General features: G+C 45.5%; 1 protein-coding gene across 1 annotated transcript in view; it reads left to right on the forward strand.

Annotated features, from left to right (window-relative positions):
- The window catches only part of LOC142573183 (BOS complex subunit NOMO1), a 104,385-nt gene that overhangs the window by 73,616 nt on the left and 13,532 nt on the right, over positions 1–17,237 (forward strand). Inside the window, exons 7-8 of the mRNA XM_075682756.1 lie at positions 10,148–10,455; positions 16,496–16,742. Of these exons, the coding sequence (XP_075538871.1) occupies positions 10,148–10,455; positions 16,496–16,742 (555 nt within the window). The remainder of the gene's footprint in view (positions 1–10,147; positions 10,456–16,495; positions 16,743–17,237) is intronic.

Genomic DNA, 17,237 nt, shown 5'->3' on the forward strand with positions numbered 1-17,237 from the left:
GCGGCTGTGACTGCCGAAAATAGGGTGTCGGGGGTGGTGGTGATGGCTGCGTCGTAGTGGTCGATGGTGTCAGCAGCATTGAAACTAGTGGCGGGAGGTGGACGACAGACAGCTTCCGCGTAGGTTAATCGTCGCAGCACCGCCTGCCAGGCTACGAAAAGGCCTGTCAAACTTCCTCCCGAACGATATCAGCGACAGAAGCCACCGCTGGTGCCATTGGAGAGATCCCGAACTGCCGAATCTCCTCTCGCACAATCTCTTGGATTATTTCACGCAGAGACGTGCCGTAGCTCTCAGGTAGAATTGAAGCATTTACCGGCGAGCTCTTGCAGTCATATTGGCGGTACCGTTGCTGTAGTGCCAGTTCTATAGCGGTAGCCTCCTTGGTAAATTCGGCCACTGTCGTCGGTGGGTTCCTCACGAGCCCGGCAAACAGTTCCTCCTTCACTCCGCGCAAGAGATAGCGCAACTTCTTTTCCTCGGCCATCTCAGGGTCTGCTCTGCGGAAAAGGCGGGCCATGTCTTCTGCAAACACGGCAATGCTCTCGTTTGGTTTTTGAATACGGGATTTGAGTAGGCGCGGCGCATTGTCTCTTCTGTCGGTACTAGTGAACGTGTCTAGCAGCTGGGTGCGGAAGGCATCCCATGTGGTCAAACTTCTCTCCTGGTTCACAAACCACATCTGCGCACTGTCTTGAAGCCTGAAATAGACATTGAACAGCTTTTGCTGGGAGCCCCAGTCATTATAACTGGCGACATGCTCAAATTGGTCCAGCCAATCTTGGACATCTTCAAAAGCGGCGCCATGGAAACTTTCTGGTATCTTAGGATTCTGCAGCGTCACCTGCGATGGAGTTGCAGTAGCCATGGCGGAAGTAGCTAGACGCATTCCAGTAGGGTCCTGCAAAGGGTTGAACTCGGGCGTCAGGCCTAGCAGGCGGCGACTGTACCAGTGAACAGGAGTTTCGACAAACAAAGGTGATTCCGCTTTCGAGGTATGGCTCTGCGAAGGGGTGCCGAGCATGAGGCAATCTTACCCCGCACCTCCACCAGTGTCGCAGCCTAGTAGGAGATGGGAAAGCCGGCGTAGAGGACGTATGAAAGCACTTTATCAGAGCAGTCAATGCGACGTCATTGTCGTCTCTGTTTTTTTCTACTCGCGCGCTACTTCAGCGTCATTCTCATCACCTGGCACATACCCGCGGCGACCATATAGGATGTGGCATTGTTTTTTTTTCCTCGTCTGCCAGACGAAAATCCACTTGGCTAGAGAAAAACGAATGCTCACCGACGTGTGCTGCGCGGTGGTTGGGGCAACACGTGAAAAATGCATGCACTCTGGCTGGCTCTGTTCGAGAACAAAAAAATTGAAGAGGCTCAATGTGTCCTCGCCAATAAAGTCAAAGTAGAAAAATAAATAAGAACATAGTTACCTTTGCTGGCTTTAGTGTCTTGACATGGAGTCTTTGGCACAGGTAAAATGCATGTTGATATTCTTTTCTGTGACATGACGGCACAAATGAACCATCGCAACGCTTCGTCTCATCGGACCTCTCTGCATGCTTTGTCAACTTGTCTGATAGCGTGTTGATTTGGCTTTTCTCGTTGTATGGTCTGATCTACTACTTTAGAGAAGTCAATTCACTTTGTTTATAACAACATTAAACCCACGAAGTTCTGGAATTGAAAATCTAAAGCATGACTTCGGAAATGTCACTGCACCTTTCACATCAAAAGTTGATGAGAGCTTTATATCCGGAAAGTTTTGGAATAGAAATCCATGCGCTTCGTAGATTACGCGGCCTCCGTGAGATGCCGCGACAAGCCTGCTCCCCCTTCAAAAGACCCTTGAAACTTTTTGCTCAGATGGGGGTCCTTGCGTCATGTGAATCCCGGTGCATGGGTGTTGCCGCGAAATCTGGCCCGAGTTCGCAATGTTCGTGCAGAAATGTCTTTTTGAGCGTGAAATAGACGTTTTAGACAAAATCCAGCATGATTTGCGGCGATGGGGGTTCTTTCGGTCGGCAGTGCATGACAGCGCGATAAAATTTCGGGGGGGGGGAGGGCTGTAGCCCCATGAGCCCCCCCCCCCCACCTATGCCCCTGATTGCAAGGCGTAGCTGCACACAATAAAATGGGCACACCATTTCTTCATTGATTCAAGGGAAGAATATAGGGTAGAAGAGGGATCCCAAATACATGAGCTGTATTGGAGTTTTGACCTGACTGCTTTGTAGACAGTTAGCTTGCGGTGGAGGGGAAATAACGGTTAATAAAAGTGAGGCTACGATTAGCATTATTAATTACCTAGTCAGTGTGCATTTTTCATGAGAGGCTGCGTAATATAGATACGAAGGTATTTATATGAGTTTACTGAATCAATGGGTACACTGTTAAGCACATACAGATAAAGATTTGAGAGGCCACCTGAGCTTGATATCCCCCATAGATCTGCATTTACTGATACTGAGCCTCGTCAGCCATGTGGAAAACTAATGTTATACATTGTCAAGATCAGTTTGAAGGAAGACATTGTCATCGGGGTTGGTTATTTCGCAATAAATAACACAGTCATCAGCATATATAATCCAGGGTGTCTACCAACCGGTAAAACCATAAATTCTCAGGGAACTTGTGCTTCTCTAAGGGAAAGCTGTAATTTTATTGAAAGGGAAAGGAAGGCGCACTAATTCTGACTCAAGTAACAGAGAGAAAGCATCACGAATCGTCTTTGACACCCTCTCGTCGGCTGGAGAAGTTACCGGCGTACAGTCAACGACCGATTTTTCGGACATGTCGGACCGCTTTGCGGCACCACCACGTCATACCCTATAGCGTCAATACCCCATAGCGTCATACTCCATAGCGTCAGACGTGAGAACGTCTGAAATTTCGGACGCAACAACACTTCGCCATCCGATTTTCTGGATGTTTCGCCGTGACCGATGGTCTGAAACGTCATTAATCAAAGCCCCCACCGCCGCCATTTTCATTATCTCGCCGGCTCGAACCGGCAAACGGTGGATGGATGTTATGAGCATCCCCTTTGGAACGGGGCGCTGGGTTGGGCCACCAAGCTCTTGCTATTAGAAGCTTGATGTGGGCGAGTTGGTTTAACATACTTGAAGAAAAGTAAAGAGCACTGTTCATCGTACATGTTCTTTTTTTAGTCCGCGTCTTTGTAGCGTTCTATTTTCTTGCTATTATACTGCCTACTGTCCTACCTAGGTTTAATAAAAAAGAACACTATGAACTCCCACAACCAAATTTCCTGACCCCGTATTGTGAACTTTGCCTTTGTACGTCACCGTTTTTTGTCGTTTTGTCGTTTCCCTACTTTTCTTCCACCAGTCTTCCAATCGCCTCTTACTGATCTCTATTACGGACATGTTTACTTTTCCCCTGCTCTCACTGAACCCAAGGGTTTCAAGGAAGCCAGTGGTGCCTAAATCGACTGCCGGGCAGATGTCTTCACATTCTAATAAAACATGCTCCATCATTTCCCTAGCTTTACCGCAGTAAGCACATGCTTCTTCTTCCTTCTTATATCTTGCTTTATAGGTGCGTGTTCTAAGGCATCCGGAACTTCAGCTCGCACCAACCGCAGCATATCGCGGAGTGCCGCCACCTCTGTTTCTGCGCCGTGCAGCTTCTCCTGTAGGCTTCGCACCCTTACTTTAAGCACGGCCACTTCCAATTCCACAGCCTGTACACTCACGTGTAAGCTGTCCACCCAAATGCACGGCTTGCACACAAAACCGTCCACCGCGTTCGCTGCTTCCACGTCCTCGAAACTTGTTTCATCGAGGTATAGCCACCTATCGCGCCTGCCGCAGCGCACCAGTGGCTCATCCGCTCGCTGCCCCCGTCTGTTATGCCTCGCGATCGCGTTTGGAGCAGTTTGAACTTCGGATGGAAGGATAAATGCTATGAGCGTCCCCTTTGGAATGGGGCAGTGGGCTGCACCACCAAGCTCTTGCTATTATACTACCTAATGTCTTACCTAGGTTAAACAATTAAAAAAATAAAAAAAGAACCCATGAACTCCCACTACCAAATTTTCTGACCCAATATTGTGAACTTTGCTTTTGTACATCCCCATTTTTGTCGCTTCTCTACTTTTCTGCCACCAATCTTCCAATTGCCTCTTACTAATATCTATTGCAGACATGTTTACTTCTCCCCTGCGCTCGCTGAACCCAAGGGCTTCAAGGAGGCCAGTGGTGCCTAAATCGACCGCTGGGCAGGTGTGTTCACATTCTAATAAAACATGCTCGATCGTTTCCCTAGCTTTACTGCAGCAAGCACATGCTTCTTCTTCCTTCTTATATCTCGCTTTATAGGTGCGTGTTCTAAGGCACCCTGATCACGCTTCGAAAAGTAATGAGTTTCCCTTTGAGTTATCATAAATTGTTTCTTATCTGATTTTGTTTTTTCCTCAAGTAGTTATTCATGGCAGGTTTCTTTTCCATTGCCGCCACCCATGAGATTATTTCAGCGTCTCTGCGTTTCCGCTTGACGTTCTTCGTTGCTATGTTGCTCACCCTACAGGCTGCATACTTGCTGGTAAGCTTCCTAGTTCTTTTCCTCCACTGTGAATCGATGTTTTTCCTTTACAGATACCTCAACACTCTTCCAGCCCATTTACTTTCTTCCATATTCCTCAGTCGTTCATAATCAATTTTACAGTGAGCTTCCCTCACTTCAAAAGTAGTCCAGCCCATATCACCCTGCACCCTTAGGCAGAGAACGCTAGGCCTAGCTACTTCTACGTTCGACCTTAAGCGTCTTGCCGTTCGTTGCCGTGTTTTTCATTGAAAGAATACGCCGCTGACAGCAATGCCACGGACTCTGCCTTTGTAATCCTCGCCAATGGCTTCGAAGCTCGGAAAGCACGGCGCGTTGTATAATACCGGTTCTCGAAAGTCAGCTGCGCCTCAATACAGAAGTGTTACGCGGTGAAGCATACGAGAGTATTGCGGTGAAGCTTAACAAGCGTGGGAAGGGGCAAGTGTCACGAGACACAGTATGTATTCCTTAATTATACACGCGTGCATCCGCTGTCACCTGTCGCAGTACGAGCATCGATATGCCTAATAAGTGTACTGACAGGCCTTCAGAGCTTTTTCGCACGTGCCTGTGGCAATTTGAGCCCTTGAGAACAGCAAAAGACAGGCATTCATTTTTTGGGACCGCCCGATTTTCCGGATGTTTTCGCAGCCCCTAGGAAGTCTGAAAAATTGGGCGTTGACTGTACAACTGACCAAGAGTATGATTCAAATGGTCCGTGGGGCGAACGCGCGGCGGAAGGAGTGCGAGAAGAGAAAGAGCCGACGCACAGAGGGATGAATGGGAAAGCAAGCGTGCAATCACTTCTTTGAAGGAGCTTGAGCTCAAAAAACAAAGTGTTGGCTGATGGCCAGATGCAGGTGACCCTCATCCAAACCAAAATAAACTCTTTAAAGCAGTTAAACACAACACTGAGGCATTTTGCGTGGGCTGAGAGTATGTCAGGACATTTGAGGTTGACTTTCCAACTGCTCGAGACAAAGTTCGGCCTCATACCAATGAGCTTCCTATTAGTTGATAGAAATAGTTCATGTTCGAAAATATTTGCTTCTGTATGCATCTCCTTTTTATTCGTACTTGAAGATGTTCGACTCAATTTGCAAGATGCTTTACCATTTTTGTTGAAGAAATTATATTCGCTGTGCATTTTCTAACCCCTCCTTTCTATTTTCTTTTTGAATAAAATAAACACTACTCCTTACTTTTCAGACTGGATTAGGTAGCTTTTTATTTTTTAAGATGCTTGCTAGAGTGTGACAGCATCGGGCCACATGGTGTCAGTCCATCTTCATATGAAACAAAGTTCTGTGTCACTCAGGGAAATTTGCAAAGGCACTCAGGGAAAACCTGGAAAACTCAGAGAATTTGGAAATGTAAACTTGGTAGACACCCTGATAATCTGCTAGTTGAGGAGACTTCATTAGACAAATCATTAATAAAAATAAGAAATAGCAGTGATCCCAGAACTTGGCTCTGTGGTACTCCAGACATGACAGAATGAATGGGCGAATTACAGTGCTTAGCAGAAACAAACTGGGTGCGGGAGGTTAAAAAACTTTCAATCCATTTTAGCACATTCGAGTAGATGTTAAGTCGTGGTAGCTTTAATAGAGGGAGCCAATACGAGACAGTGTTAAATCCTTGCGGAAGTAAATATAGATACAGTCAGTAAAAGAACCATGATCAATAGCAGAAAACAAGCGGTTAGCAAAGAGAAGAAGTTGTGTTTCGCATGAAAAGTAGTTCCTGAATCCATGCTGAGTTGTGGCAACGATTTTATTGTCTTCAAGAAATGAGATTTGACTGCAATAAATTATGTGCTTCATCAGCTTGCATGGAATACTAATCAAGGTAATTGGTCTGTAGCTGTCAGGGTTTCTCGAACTACCTTGTTTTGACACAGGCACCACCTTCAATTGCCGGGAAACTCCAAGCATTGTAATGACTGTGAAAAAAGTTCTACAGTGAAACCTTGTTACTATGAACACCAAATTAACGAACTTTTCAGATTAACAAACTTTTCAGAAATCCGCAGCTGACTTATGGTTTCAATGCAAGAATATTTCAGTACTACGAACTTCAGAATGCCGAATTTTTCAGAATAGCGATTGTTATGCATTTTGCATGTCATGTTAAATCCACCTCAGTACTACAAACTAATATTTCGAAATCTGGGGATTCTTTGATTCTTTGAATCCAGGCCAGGCGAATTTTTATTCAACTGAGAGGCTTTTTCTTTTGAGGAAACCATGAGGGTTTCCTTTGTAGCAATGTGCTACGTACGGGTGGATGTTTCATTTTGCCTTTATTAATTACTTCTCTCCACCTTGCGGGTTTCCGTAGAACTATTACGTCAAACTCCTGCCTTTGCTTCAAGTTGTTGAATTCAACTTCGCTCTGCCATCTGCTAGCCGCATGGTTAGCTCAGATGGTAGAGTGACTGCACCGGGAAGGTGGTGGTCCCGGGTTCGAGTCCCGGACCAGGACGATTTTTTCTTCAACTGAGAGGCTTTTTCTTTTGAAAAACCCATAAGGGTTTCCATTGTAGCAATTTGCTACGTTCGGGTGGATGTCTCATTTTCCCTTTATAAATTACTTCTCTCCACCTTGCGGGTTTCCACAGAACCATTACGTCAGATTATAAAGCATCCAGGATGTCAAGCGGTGATCTCCTCTTGGAGCTCTGCAACCAGAAACAACATGAAAAGCTACCCAATTTAGTGCCATTTGGGGATGCCCAAGTAAATGTAACCCTGCACCGTACTGTGAATACCACCTGTGGCATAGTCTCAGATTATTATCTCTTGGAGCTCAATGAAGCTGAACTCCTGGAAGGCTTCAGGGAGCAGAACTTCATCAATGGTAAACAAGTTAAGATGAGGCGTGACAATAAAAAAATTCTAGACCAAATACCTGATACTTCTAGAACAAATGTTCTGCCCGAGTCCATCGAGGCCAGGCATAATCCAATGTTGCAGTGTTCAAGAGACACATCTAAAATGCACACAAACTTTCTTCATCAGTATGCCGTCTTCCATTTTCTTTCGTCCTGTAATGCAATAAAATTATATTTTTATAACGAGTGGTTGAGTACTAGTCACAGAATTTGAATAATAAGTGCGTTCATCATCGGACAAGTACTTGAATGATCCAGGGGACTCTCTAATCATGTCTTGCATTTGCTTTGATTTCTCGATTACTAAGGCTCTCTTGCGATAATATTGACGCCTTAGAGATTCTCGAGTACTAATCCATCGCTTTAGCTTGACTTAATAATTTCCCTTTAGTGTCCCTTTAATCACAGTATGGCCCACTATTAAACCAAAAACTACATCGATACTTAGGGCAACTTCGCTATTTCTTCAGCTTCAGAGGGAGAAGAAGCACTTGATTCTACATGACAGACATTCTATCGAGAAGAAATATTTTCCATGTGTTCGTATATGAACTGAGTTGTCATCAGTGCTCACATACTAATTTGGTGTTCTCTCTAATAAGAGTAGAGCATACTGTACATCTCAATTCATAGGTACCTAAGTTACTGACAGCTAGCAAGATTCTTGTTAAGTAATGTGATTAGCCCCCTGAGCATGTGCAGCACTGTGTTTTCTGCACGAAATTTGGAAGCATAAAAGTGTGTGTTAAATTTTCTTATATTCACTATTCTGATTTTTTTCTCGATTCAATCGAAATCTACTATTTGGTATTCGCACACCACTATTATTAACGCATTTTCTCTACGCGGAGTTTGCTGAGACTGCACTAACCTGTCTTAAAACCCGGGACATCACAAAAGCGGGGGATGAATAGCAGGGGTTTCACTGTAGTTTGAACACCGTCCAAGCAGTTCGAGCATAACACTGAACCTTGCTGTCACTGTCAGTGCACACATACAAATGCGCATATGCATGCCGCCGTGCAGTTGGGGACACCACACATCAGCCTTTTGACTCGTTACCACAAAAGCAGTGCTGCTTGCAAACAGAAACCTTCGTTATAGTTTCATATGCTTGAAAAACAAAAAAGTAAGACAATACAATTATAAAATACAGTGAATGCATTCTTAGACAAAAGGTATGTTATGTCTAGTAGCGTCTAACTTACGAACATCAATCTGCGATCAACTTGTGAGGCTATAACATTACTAGCAAATTTTGCTCTAGAGTGTCACAACTTTCGGTGTCCATTTAACATTATCACTACTATTTAAACTGCAAACATCCTGTTCGGTTCTGCCAATATTGAAGTATGTTCTTTCCATTTCCACCAACATTTCATGACACGTTTTTATAAGATTTCATGCCTAACCTGTGCTCTTTCATCAAGAGTTGTTTACTGAACGGTATCATCATCACCAGCCCACTCCATATCCACTGCAGGACGGCCTCTCCCTGCAATCTCCAATTACCTCCGTCGTGCGCCAGCTGATTCCAACTAGTGCCTGCGAATTTTTTCATTTCATCGCACCACCTAGCCTTCTGCAATTCTCAAGTGCACTTCCCTTCTCTTGGTACCTATTCTGTAACCCTAGTGGTCCAACAGTTATCTAAGCTGCACATTACATGACCTGCCCAGCTCCATCTTTTTCTCTTAATGTCAATTAGAATATCGGCTATACTCGTTTGCTCTCTAATCCAAACTGCTCTCTTTCTGTTCCTTAACGTTATGCCTAACATTTTTCGTTCCATCGCTCTTTGCACGGTCCTTAACTTGTTCTCAAGCTTCTTTGTCAACCTCCAAGTTCCTGCCCCATATGTTAGCACCCGTAGAATGCAATGATTGTTCACTTTTCTTTTCAACAACAGTGGTAAGCTCCCATTTAGGATTTGGTAACGCGTGCTGTAAGCATTCCAACCCATTTTTATTCTGCTATGAATTTCCTTCTCATGGTCAGGGTTCCCTGTGATCAATTGACCTAGGTAAATGTATTCCTGCACAGACTCTAGAGGCTGACTGGCGGTCCTGAACTCTTGTTCCTTGCCCAACTATTCTTCATTATCTTTATCTTCTGCATATTAAACTTCAACCCCGCTCCTGCACTCTCTCTGTTAAGATCCCCAATCATTTGTTGTAACTCGTCTGCAGTATTGCTGAACAGAACAATGTCATCGGCAAATTGAAGGTTTCTGAGATATTCGTCGTCGATCCTTACTCCTAAGCCTTCCTAGTTTAGTAGCTTGAATACTTCTTCCAAGCACGCAGTGAATAACATTGGAGAGATTGTGTCTCCTTGTCTGGCCCATTTCTTTATAGGTATCTTCCTACTTTTCTTGTGCAAAATTAAGGTAGCTGTGGTGTGTGTACTGAAAGGTATGTTTTGATGCAATGTAAACAGATATTTTTGCAATGGTTGAAAGGTACTCTGAAGGCTGAGAAACCATCTCACAAAGAACAGTGAGGACACAGGTGATAATGGGGATACTTGTAGAAACTTCGGTAATCATCATATTTGTGGCAGTGCATGCTCAAATAATATCTGTATGCCGGGTCTAATCTGGTTTGGCTTTTACCCTCACTCCCCTTTCAAAACGATTTCACACAAGACAGTGCTGTGACAAAATGCGCTCCCATCGTGCAGGCAAGCAAGGACGGCTACGTGTTACGCCCTCTGGACAAGCTTGGTCATTTTGAGGCCTTCAAGTATGCCGAGGTGAAGGTGTCTGTTCAGGAGGCAAGTGGGCAGCCCCTGGCGGGCGTCCTGGTCTCTCTAAGCGGGGCTGCCGACTACCGCAACCACAGCCGCACGCGCGAGGATGGCCGGCTCCGATTCCCCAACCTGAGCCCCGGCAATTATTTTCTGCGGCCCATGATGAAAGAGTACCGCTTCTCGCCGGCCTCCAAGATGCTCACTGTTGGGGAGGGTGCCACTGTTGAACTGGACATCACGTGAGTTGCACACATTGCTTTCAATGTGTGGTGTCCGTATCACTTTCTTTCAGCAATGGCTTTTGGGGTATGTTAGCATCAAAATGAAGAAAAAATAAATGTAGTAATATCTGTGCATCAAGACTGTCGCTTGCTTGTAGTAAAACAGGTCAGGAATAGCAAGAATTCAGTTTTTATCAGATGCACAGAAAATTTGTCTCGTTTTTATTTCTTTATTGCACAGCTGTTGACCAAGTAAATACACTATGAAGTCTCAATACCTCGAGAGCACAACGTATAATTAAGTGCGTTACCTCTTGATATGACCAGTTTAAAATGGGCGCCAACTGCAGCGCAGCTTCAGACATGGGAAGGAGACTTCACCAAAGCCTGATGTGGTGCCAGACAGCACTGATGCATGCACACACTGACTGTTCTACCGAGAGCGCGGTTCATTCAGCACTCAGTGGGACTAGAGGGGAGAGCGAGTTCCCCTGAGTCTCTAAGAAAGATGGGCCAATTGGTCGACTTTCAGCAACATGGCCTTCAAGCACTGCACTGGGCGGACTGGCTCATAAGTTCTTTGCGATACCACGTGACGGCCAACTCCACTTTCGGTGACGTGAATACTAGTCTCCTTTCTTATGTCTGAAGCTGCAATGCCCTTGTCGCGCATTTTGAAATAGAAAAATTTGTTAAATTGTGGGCTTTTACTTGACAAAACCACAATATGATTATAAGGCATGCCATAGTGGACGATTCCGGATTAATTCAGACCACCTCTTCTTATTTAATGTGTACCTAGTACACAGGCATTTATTTTTGCATTTCGATTAATTAGGGGCCTTGGCCGGGATCGAACCGGCGATTTGAGCTGAGCAGCAGCAATTCACTCAGCATGCTGCTGAGTGAATTGTACGCATTTTGAATGGGTTGATTAAAAGGTGCTATAATTATTTGTGGTGCTCTCTAAAGATTGTGGCTTTGTATTATGGAGTTGACAGCTACCTAAAGAAACACAAACAGTGCAACAGAAAAATTTTTAGTTAGTACCTCTTTGTGCTGTGTAACTTAATATAGTACAACAAAGTTCTGGATCTGCTTCAGGTTCTGAATGGCCTTAGAGAATGTGATTTTTCACTGTTGCAACAGTGTGTAGCACCATAATCTTGAAGGCCAAGGCATTTGGAAGACAATGCAGTGTGATGTGGCCATTCGTCATTAGACAAGAATAATGTTCTAGAAACTAGGTCAAATGGATGGAACAGGTTTCAGCATCACAGGTGTGGTTAACCAAAAGCCAACGCATGTTGTTATCAGCTTTCAAAGGCATAGATGTGAGACAGTGGGTGCTGGAAGCAACGGGCCATTAAGTGTTATTTTCCAGTAACCATTTATTTGCCAATCCACTACAATCTAGCATTTTATACTATGATAATATAGAAAAATCTGCTATTGCTGTCTGCGCACACAGTGCTTAGTATAGCTGCACAACCATCATAGGAATGATGGACAATATGTGGATTTGCCTAAACATTGTTTTTCTTGCTTCAAGCAATCTGTTGAATTCTTATAGTACTAATGTTTTTGAGGCTCATTCGTCATATTGAATTCGCTGTGTCCAACAGTTAGTATTGTTTATTGCGCACTTATACCATTCACTGGTTCTTAGAGCATTACTAACAGTAGTTGTTTGAAAGAAATGTTGAAGTGAAATGCAACCAGCTGAACCACAAGAAACAAAAGAAGCTGTAATGTGCTTTGTTAGTGAATTTATGACAAACAGTATGAAAATAAGTTCATGTGCTACCTGTGATTCCTTGCAATGGTTGAACGATTGCAGTGCCAGATTTCCAGTAATTCTTGTAAGAACCACTATGCCTTGTAGGCATAGCTGGACATTTGATACTAGTGCAGTTTGCTTGTTTCAAGGATACGATAACATGGGCGCCAGCACGTCTGTGTGCTTCCAACATTTATTCCTGCAAGAGGTCTAGGGAAAAAACAATACTGCTGCCGATCCTAATGATGTACAAATATGGAAAATAGCTGCCACAAGTCTGCCACCGTTTTGTTTTTCTTTCCTTTCATTTTGTGCCCCGTCAGCATTGAAGTCCCGTATTCTGAAACATTCGCCTTCCCCGAAACTGTCGCCTTGGCTACGCCTCCACCAACGACGCGTCCTGATTGGCTGTTTTAGCAAAACCAGAAAATAAACAATGCCATCTAGTAGTTCTGGCCCACGTCATTTTAACGACATGGTGCAAAACATGTCACACTTACTTATGCTATTTATTTTACCTAAAGCGGCCGTAACCAACCATAGTCAGTGCGCAGAACCCGTACTGCGGCCACTACACTCGAAAACAACACACCCAAGCCGCTCTGCACTGGCACGGTTGGCTCTCTCATACGATGTGAAGCATTTGACAACGCATGTTGATAGTGCACGCTGAAATCATGGGTAAGCAGTTGCTTGATATATTGAACGTGACTATTGCAGTGGCGAAACTATCGCGGAAGGCAAACGTTTCAGTATGCGGCCCCAGAAAAGCAGCCTTTCGACGACTATTCTTTGTAGTACACAAAGGACTGACAACTGGCCTAAGTGGTACGTGGCCTAGTGAGAAATAAAAGATTGTGCTTTGTATTCATAGAATCACGCAAATTAATAAAAGGATACTAAAGAGAAAAATTATTTCAGCACTATTAGCCTTCTGCATTATGGCAAAAAACAACTCTAACCATGCAAGGAAGCTTGATAAGCCAGAAAACATCCAAAATAGAAACGCAGGTTGCCAGCTTGCCACCATGCACCAGCTTGCCAAGATGTCATGGATTTTGACAGCCTCTACTTAGGCATAATTCATTTTTCATCGGCAAAGATGGACTGCATTGTATTGTAAAGTAGCCAGATAATGAACTTGGCAAGTTTTGAGAGATCTTTCACTGCACCACGGTGGCCCAGATACAAGAAAATGTGGTTAAATCTCATTAAAATGCAACAGGTTCTAACGAAATAAGTGAAATTCCCCTTGAAATACCCATAGAGATTTATAGTGCATTACATGCAATAATGTATATGTACTGGAGAAGAACGAGCGGCAGGCACTGCTTCGAGAAAGACGACGACGAGTGGTTGCAAGCCTTGTGCCTGTGTTGCCGAAGCTCTGTGTCCTCTCGCTGCGGTGCTCTGCTATCTGAGCATTTTATCCATTGAACTATAACGCCTCTTCACAATTGTTGGAGGTGCTGGGCCCTTCCCAAACCTGGAACTCCGTAGCCGTACGCTCCCTCCTGTTTCTGCCATGCCTCAGGCCACCGCGCAGCCCGATCCTCCCCTGGCATCGCCTGTCGTCTGCTCCGGTGCTCTACGCCAACGAGATCCTCCGCTCTTCAGCGGCAACGACGACCATGACGTGGAGGATTAGCTCTCGTCGTACGATCGCGTGAGTGCGCATAACAAATGGGATGACAAAGATAAACTGACTAACGTCATCTTCTCTCTTTCTGGAGTCGCTAATCTCTGGTTCCGGAATCATGAATCCAACCTTTCCACCTGGACAACATTTACCCATTCTTTCAAAGAAGTCTTCGGTCGCCCTGCTGTGTGCAAGCTTCGCGCAGAACAACGCTTGCGTGGTCGCGCTCAGCAAAAGGGTGAAAACTTCACCAGCTACATTGAGGACATAGTTGACCTTTGCCGGCGTATTAATCCCGCCATGCCCGACTCTGAAAAGATCAAGAATGTCATGAAGGGCACAGAAGATGACGCCTTCCATTTGCTCTTGGTGAAAAATCCTCAAACGATTTATGAGGTCATTACACTGTGCCAGAGCTACGATGAGCTCCGCAAACAATGCCTTACTACGCGCCGAGCTGCTGCGGCCAACCACACGATTTCGGCTTTAATCGACAGTTCTAGTGCGGCTCCCGCCCACTCTTCGTTCCTCGACCAAATCAAGCAATTCGTTCGCGAAGAAGTCGCGCGCCAACTATCACTGCTGCCTGCTACCCAGTCGTCTGAGTCCTCGTTGTCCCCGGAACTCACATACTCACAAGTCACAAGTCAGCGATGCACTACCTCTTGCTAATCAGCCACCTTCAGCGCCAGTTCCGCTCACGTACGCTGCCGTCGTCTCCAGGCCAAGACCACTGCCTGAAGTTGCGCACTACATCCCCACAAGCGGCTTCTATGCCTCGCCTTCTCCAGCTGCGAACTACTTGCCCACAAGTGGCTTCTGCGCGCCTCCGCAGCCCCTACGCCCAGCCCAGAACTGTGCACCGTTACCTAGGCCCCCTGTTGATAATCCATGGCGTACCCAAGACAACCGGCCGATCTGCTTCGTGTGTGGCTTTGCTGGCCACGTGGCATGGTTCTGCCGCCGCCGGGGTTGGTACCCTCTCGATACTGCGAGATTTCAAGGGAATGCTTCTGACTCCCAGTCTCGCTATTCGCCACCAGTTCCGCACTTCGCTCCTTCATCTCCTGTTCCCCGAAGCTTCAACACTCGTCGGTCTCCATCTCCCCGTCGACGTTCCCTCTCCCCCATCGCCCGCCGCCCTCCAGCTGTGGAGAAAAACTAGAAGGCGCAGTTCCGGAGGCAAGAACTACAATCCCTTCTAACTGCTCAAGCCCTCGTTTGTCCCTTACTAGCATCATTGAAGTTTTTGCCAAAGGTGTCGCCGTTCACGCGCTTGTCAACACGGGCACTGCAGTGTCCGTAACAAAGTAATTCTTGCTTCCCCTTCGACTTGGTTATAACAAGGTTTTACTGCACTTTGAAACCCATGGCATCCCACTGATGTACTAGTGCTGGGGTTTCACCATGAAATTTATCCATTTTTTTTTTCTTCTAATAATCACCCAATTAGCACTGCAAAATTAGCAAAAGTATTCTATAAATAATTTATCAGTCTATACTGATCTAATTTTTCTTTCTTTAGTGTGTCTTTAATGGTTCAGGGAGGAATTAGTATGATTTTAAATCAGCGCAAGGAAGTGGTGTAAAACTACAGATGAAGCAGCATCTTGTTTCGGAACATTGATACCATACCCGCCAAGGTGGCATAGCAGCTATAGTGTTGTGCTGCTAAACACAAGGTCGCGGTGCCAAATCTTGGCCACAGTGGCCGCACTTTGATGGGCGTGAAATGCAAGAAAGCCAGTTTCCCGTGCATTGGGGGATGTTAAACATTCCCTGGTGGTCAGAATTGATCTGGAGTCTCCTGCGTCAGCGTGCCTCATAATCAAATCATGGTTTTGGCACCTAAAGCTCCAGATTCAACATTGGTACCATTAACTTTACAGCCCCTTAATGTGTTCACAAAGCGGTATATGCAACTGCCGTTGTTTATGAAGCACACCACGTGTTCTCTTTAATATGGCACTTGTTATGGTACTTTATTAGTGCTTGTGCTCTTTACAATGCGCATTACAGTGTAAATTAAGTACCCATTGAAAAGTAGGGCTGCTTTTGCATCCGTGAGTTGGATGGCAGAGCACTCCTGGTGCTTGTAGCTGTCCTTGCCATAGAGCAAATGTGCAGATGTACAGAAAGAAAAGACGTCAGCAAACTTGAGACTCTGCATCCTTGAATCATTTACAGTGATGACAAGTTAACTTGAAGAAGTTGGTTTCACTCATTGCACTTGCCCCATTGCTTTGTTCGAGTTTCATTGTTGCTCTGGCATTTGTTATACTAACTGACCTCACCCCACTTTGATCCTCTCACAGCTTCTGGGTGAGCTTTGCCTGCTGCTAGACCTTAAGTAATCTTAAGTAAGAGTTGGCATTTAATTATGCCATTTAGCATTGCCTCACATTCTGGAAAAATCATACCTTCAGGTGTTTGGTTCTCAGCATTCCAAATTGTATTCCATATCTCTCTCGGTTCATCCATGACAACCACTCAAACTTGCTCTACGTAAAAGCACGGTTTTTCCCATGGCCTAACTGCGTGTCACAGTAGAACAGTGTGACTGCACAATGAATAGTTTGCAAATTCCAGACACAAATTGGCTGTGGACACTGTAACTGGGCACATTGTGCTGGTTGCAGGGGTGACCGCGTAGCGTTCAGCTGCCTGGGCTGGGTGAGCTCGGTGACGGGCGAAGCCGAGCCGGGCGTCTCCCTTGAGGCACTGGGCACAGGCACCTGCCAGGGACACCAGGAGGAGGCCCTCAGTGACACCGAGGGCGCCTTCCGGCTGCGCGGGCTCCTTCCCGGCTGTGCCTACCAGCTGCAGCTCAAGCCAGATGCCAACCCCCACATAGAGCGGGCCGAGCCCCCCAAGCGTCAACTTGTGGTGAGTCCTGCAGGCGGGCATGGTGATGTGGTAGGTGGAATCAGCCTTCATTGGAAGTGGCCAAGCACTGAGCAGTGAGTGATGGAACAAAAAACATTATGCACATCCCATGCACTGTAGGGATCGATGTAAGTGGAGCTTTCTGTCCTGCTTCAGTCCATTGGTGATGTTTATGGCCTACGACAGCCATGATGTGATGTTAAATGTTACCTTGCGTGCACCACTTGTGTTTTTCTACATAGTACAGTGAACTCTCAACATAACAAACCTCAGGGGACCACGTCAAATTGTTTCTAATTCCGAAAGGTTGTTATAGTGAAAGCCCCTAAATTAACTATTCAGCCCATCAACCCATCAGTTCATCAGTAGCTACCTACGAAAACATCACTGTTTGTTCTTGGCCCATGCTGTTGCTATTTTTCATAGATTCCGCCGCTGCGAAGCACCGTATAGTAAGAGTGGTGCGCACAAGAGAGATGCGGACAAAGAGGAAGC

This window comes from Dermacentor variabilis, chromosome 2, assembly GCF_050947875.1.
Source record: "Dermacentor variabilis isolate Ectoservices chromosome 2, ASM5094787v1, whole genome shotgun sequence".
Classification (NCBI taxonomy): domain Eukaryota; kingdom Metazoa; phylum Arthropoda; class Arachnida; order Ixodida; family Ixodidae; genus Dermacentor; species Dermacentor variabilis.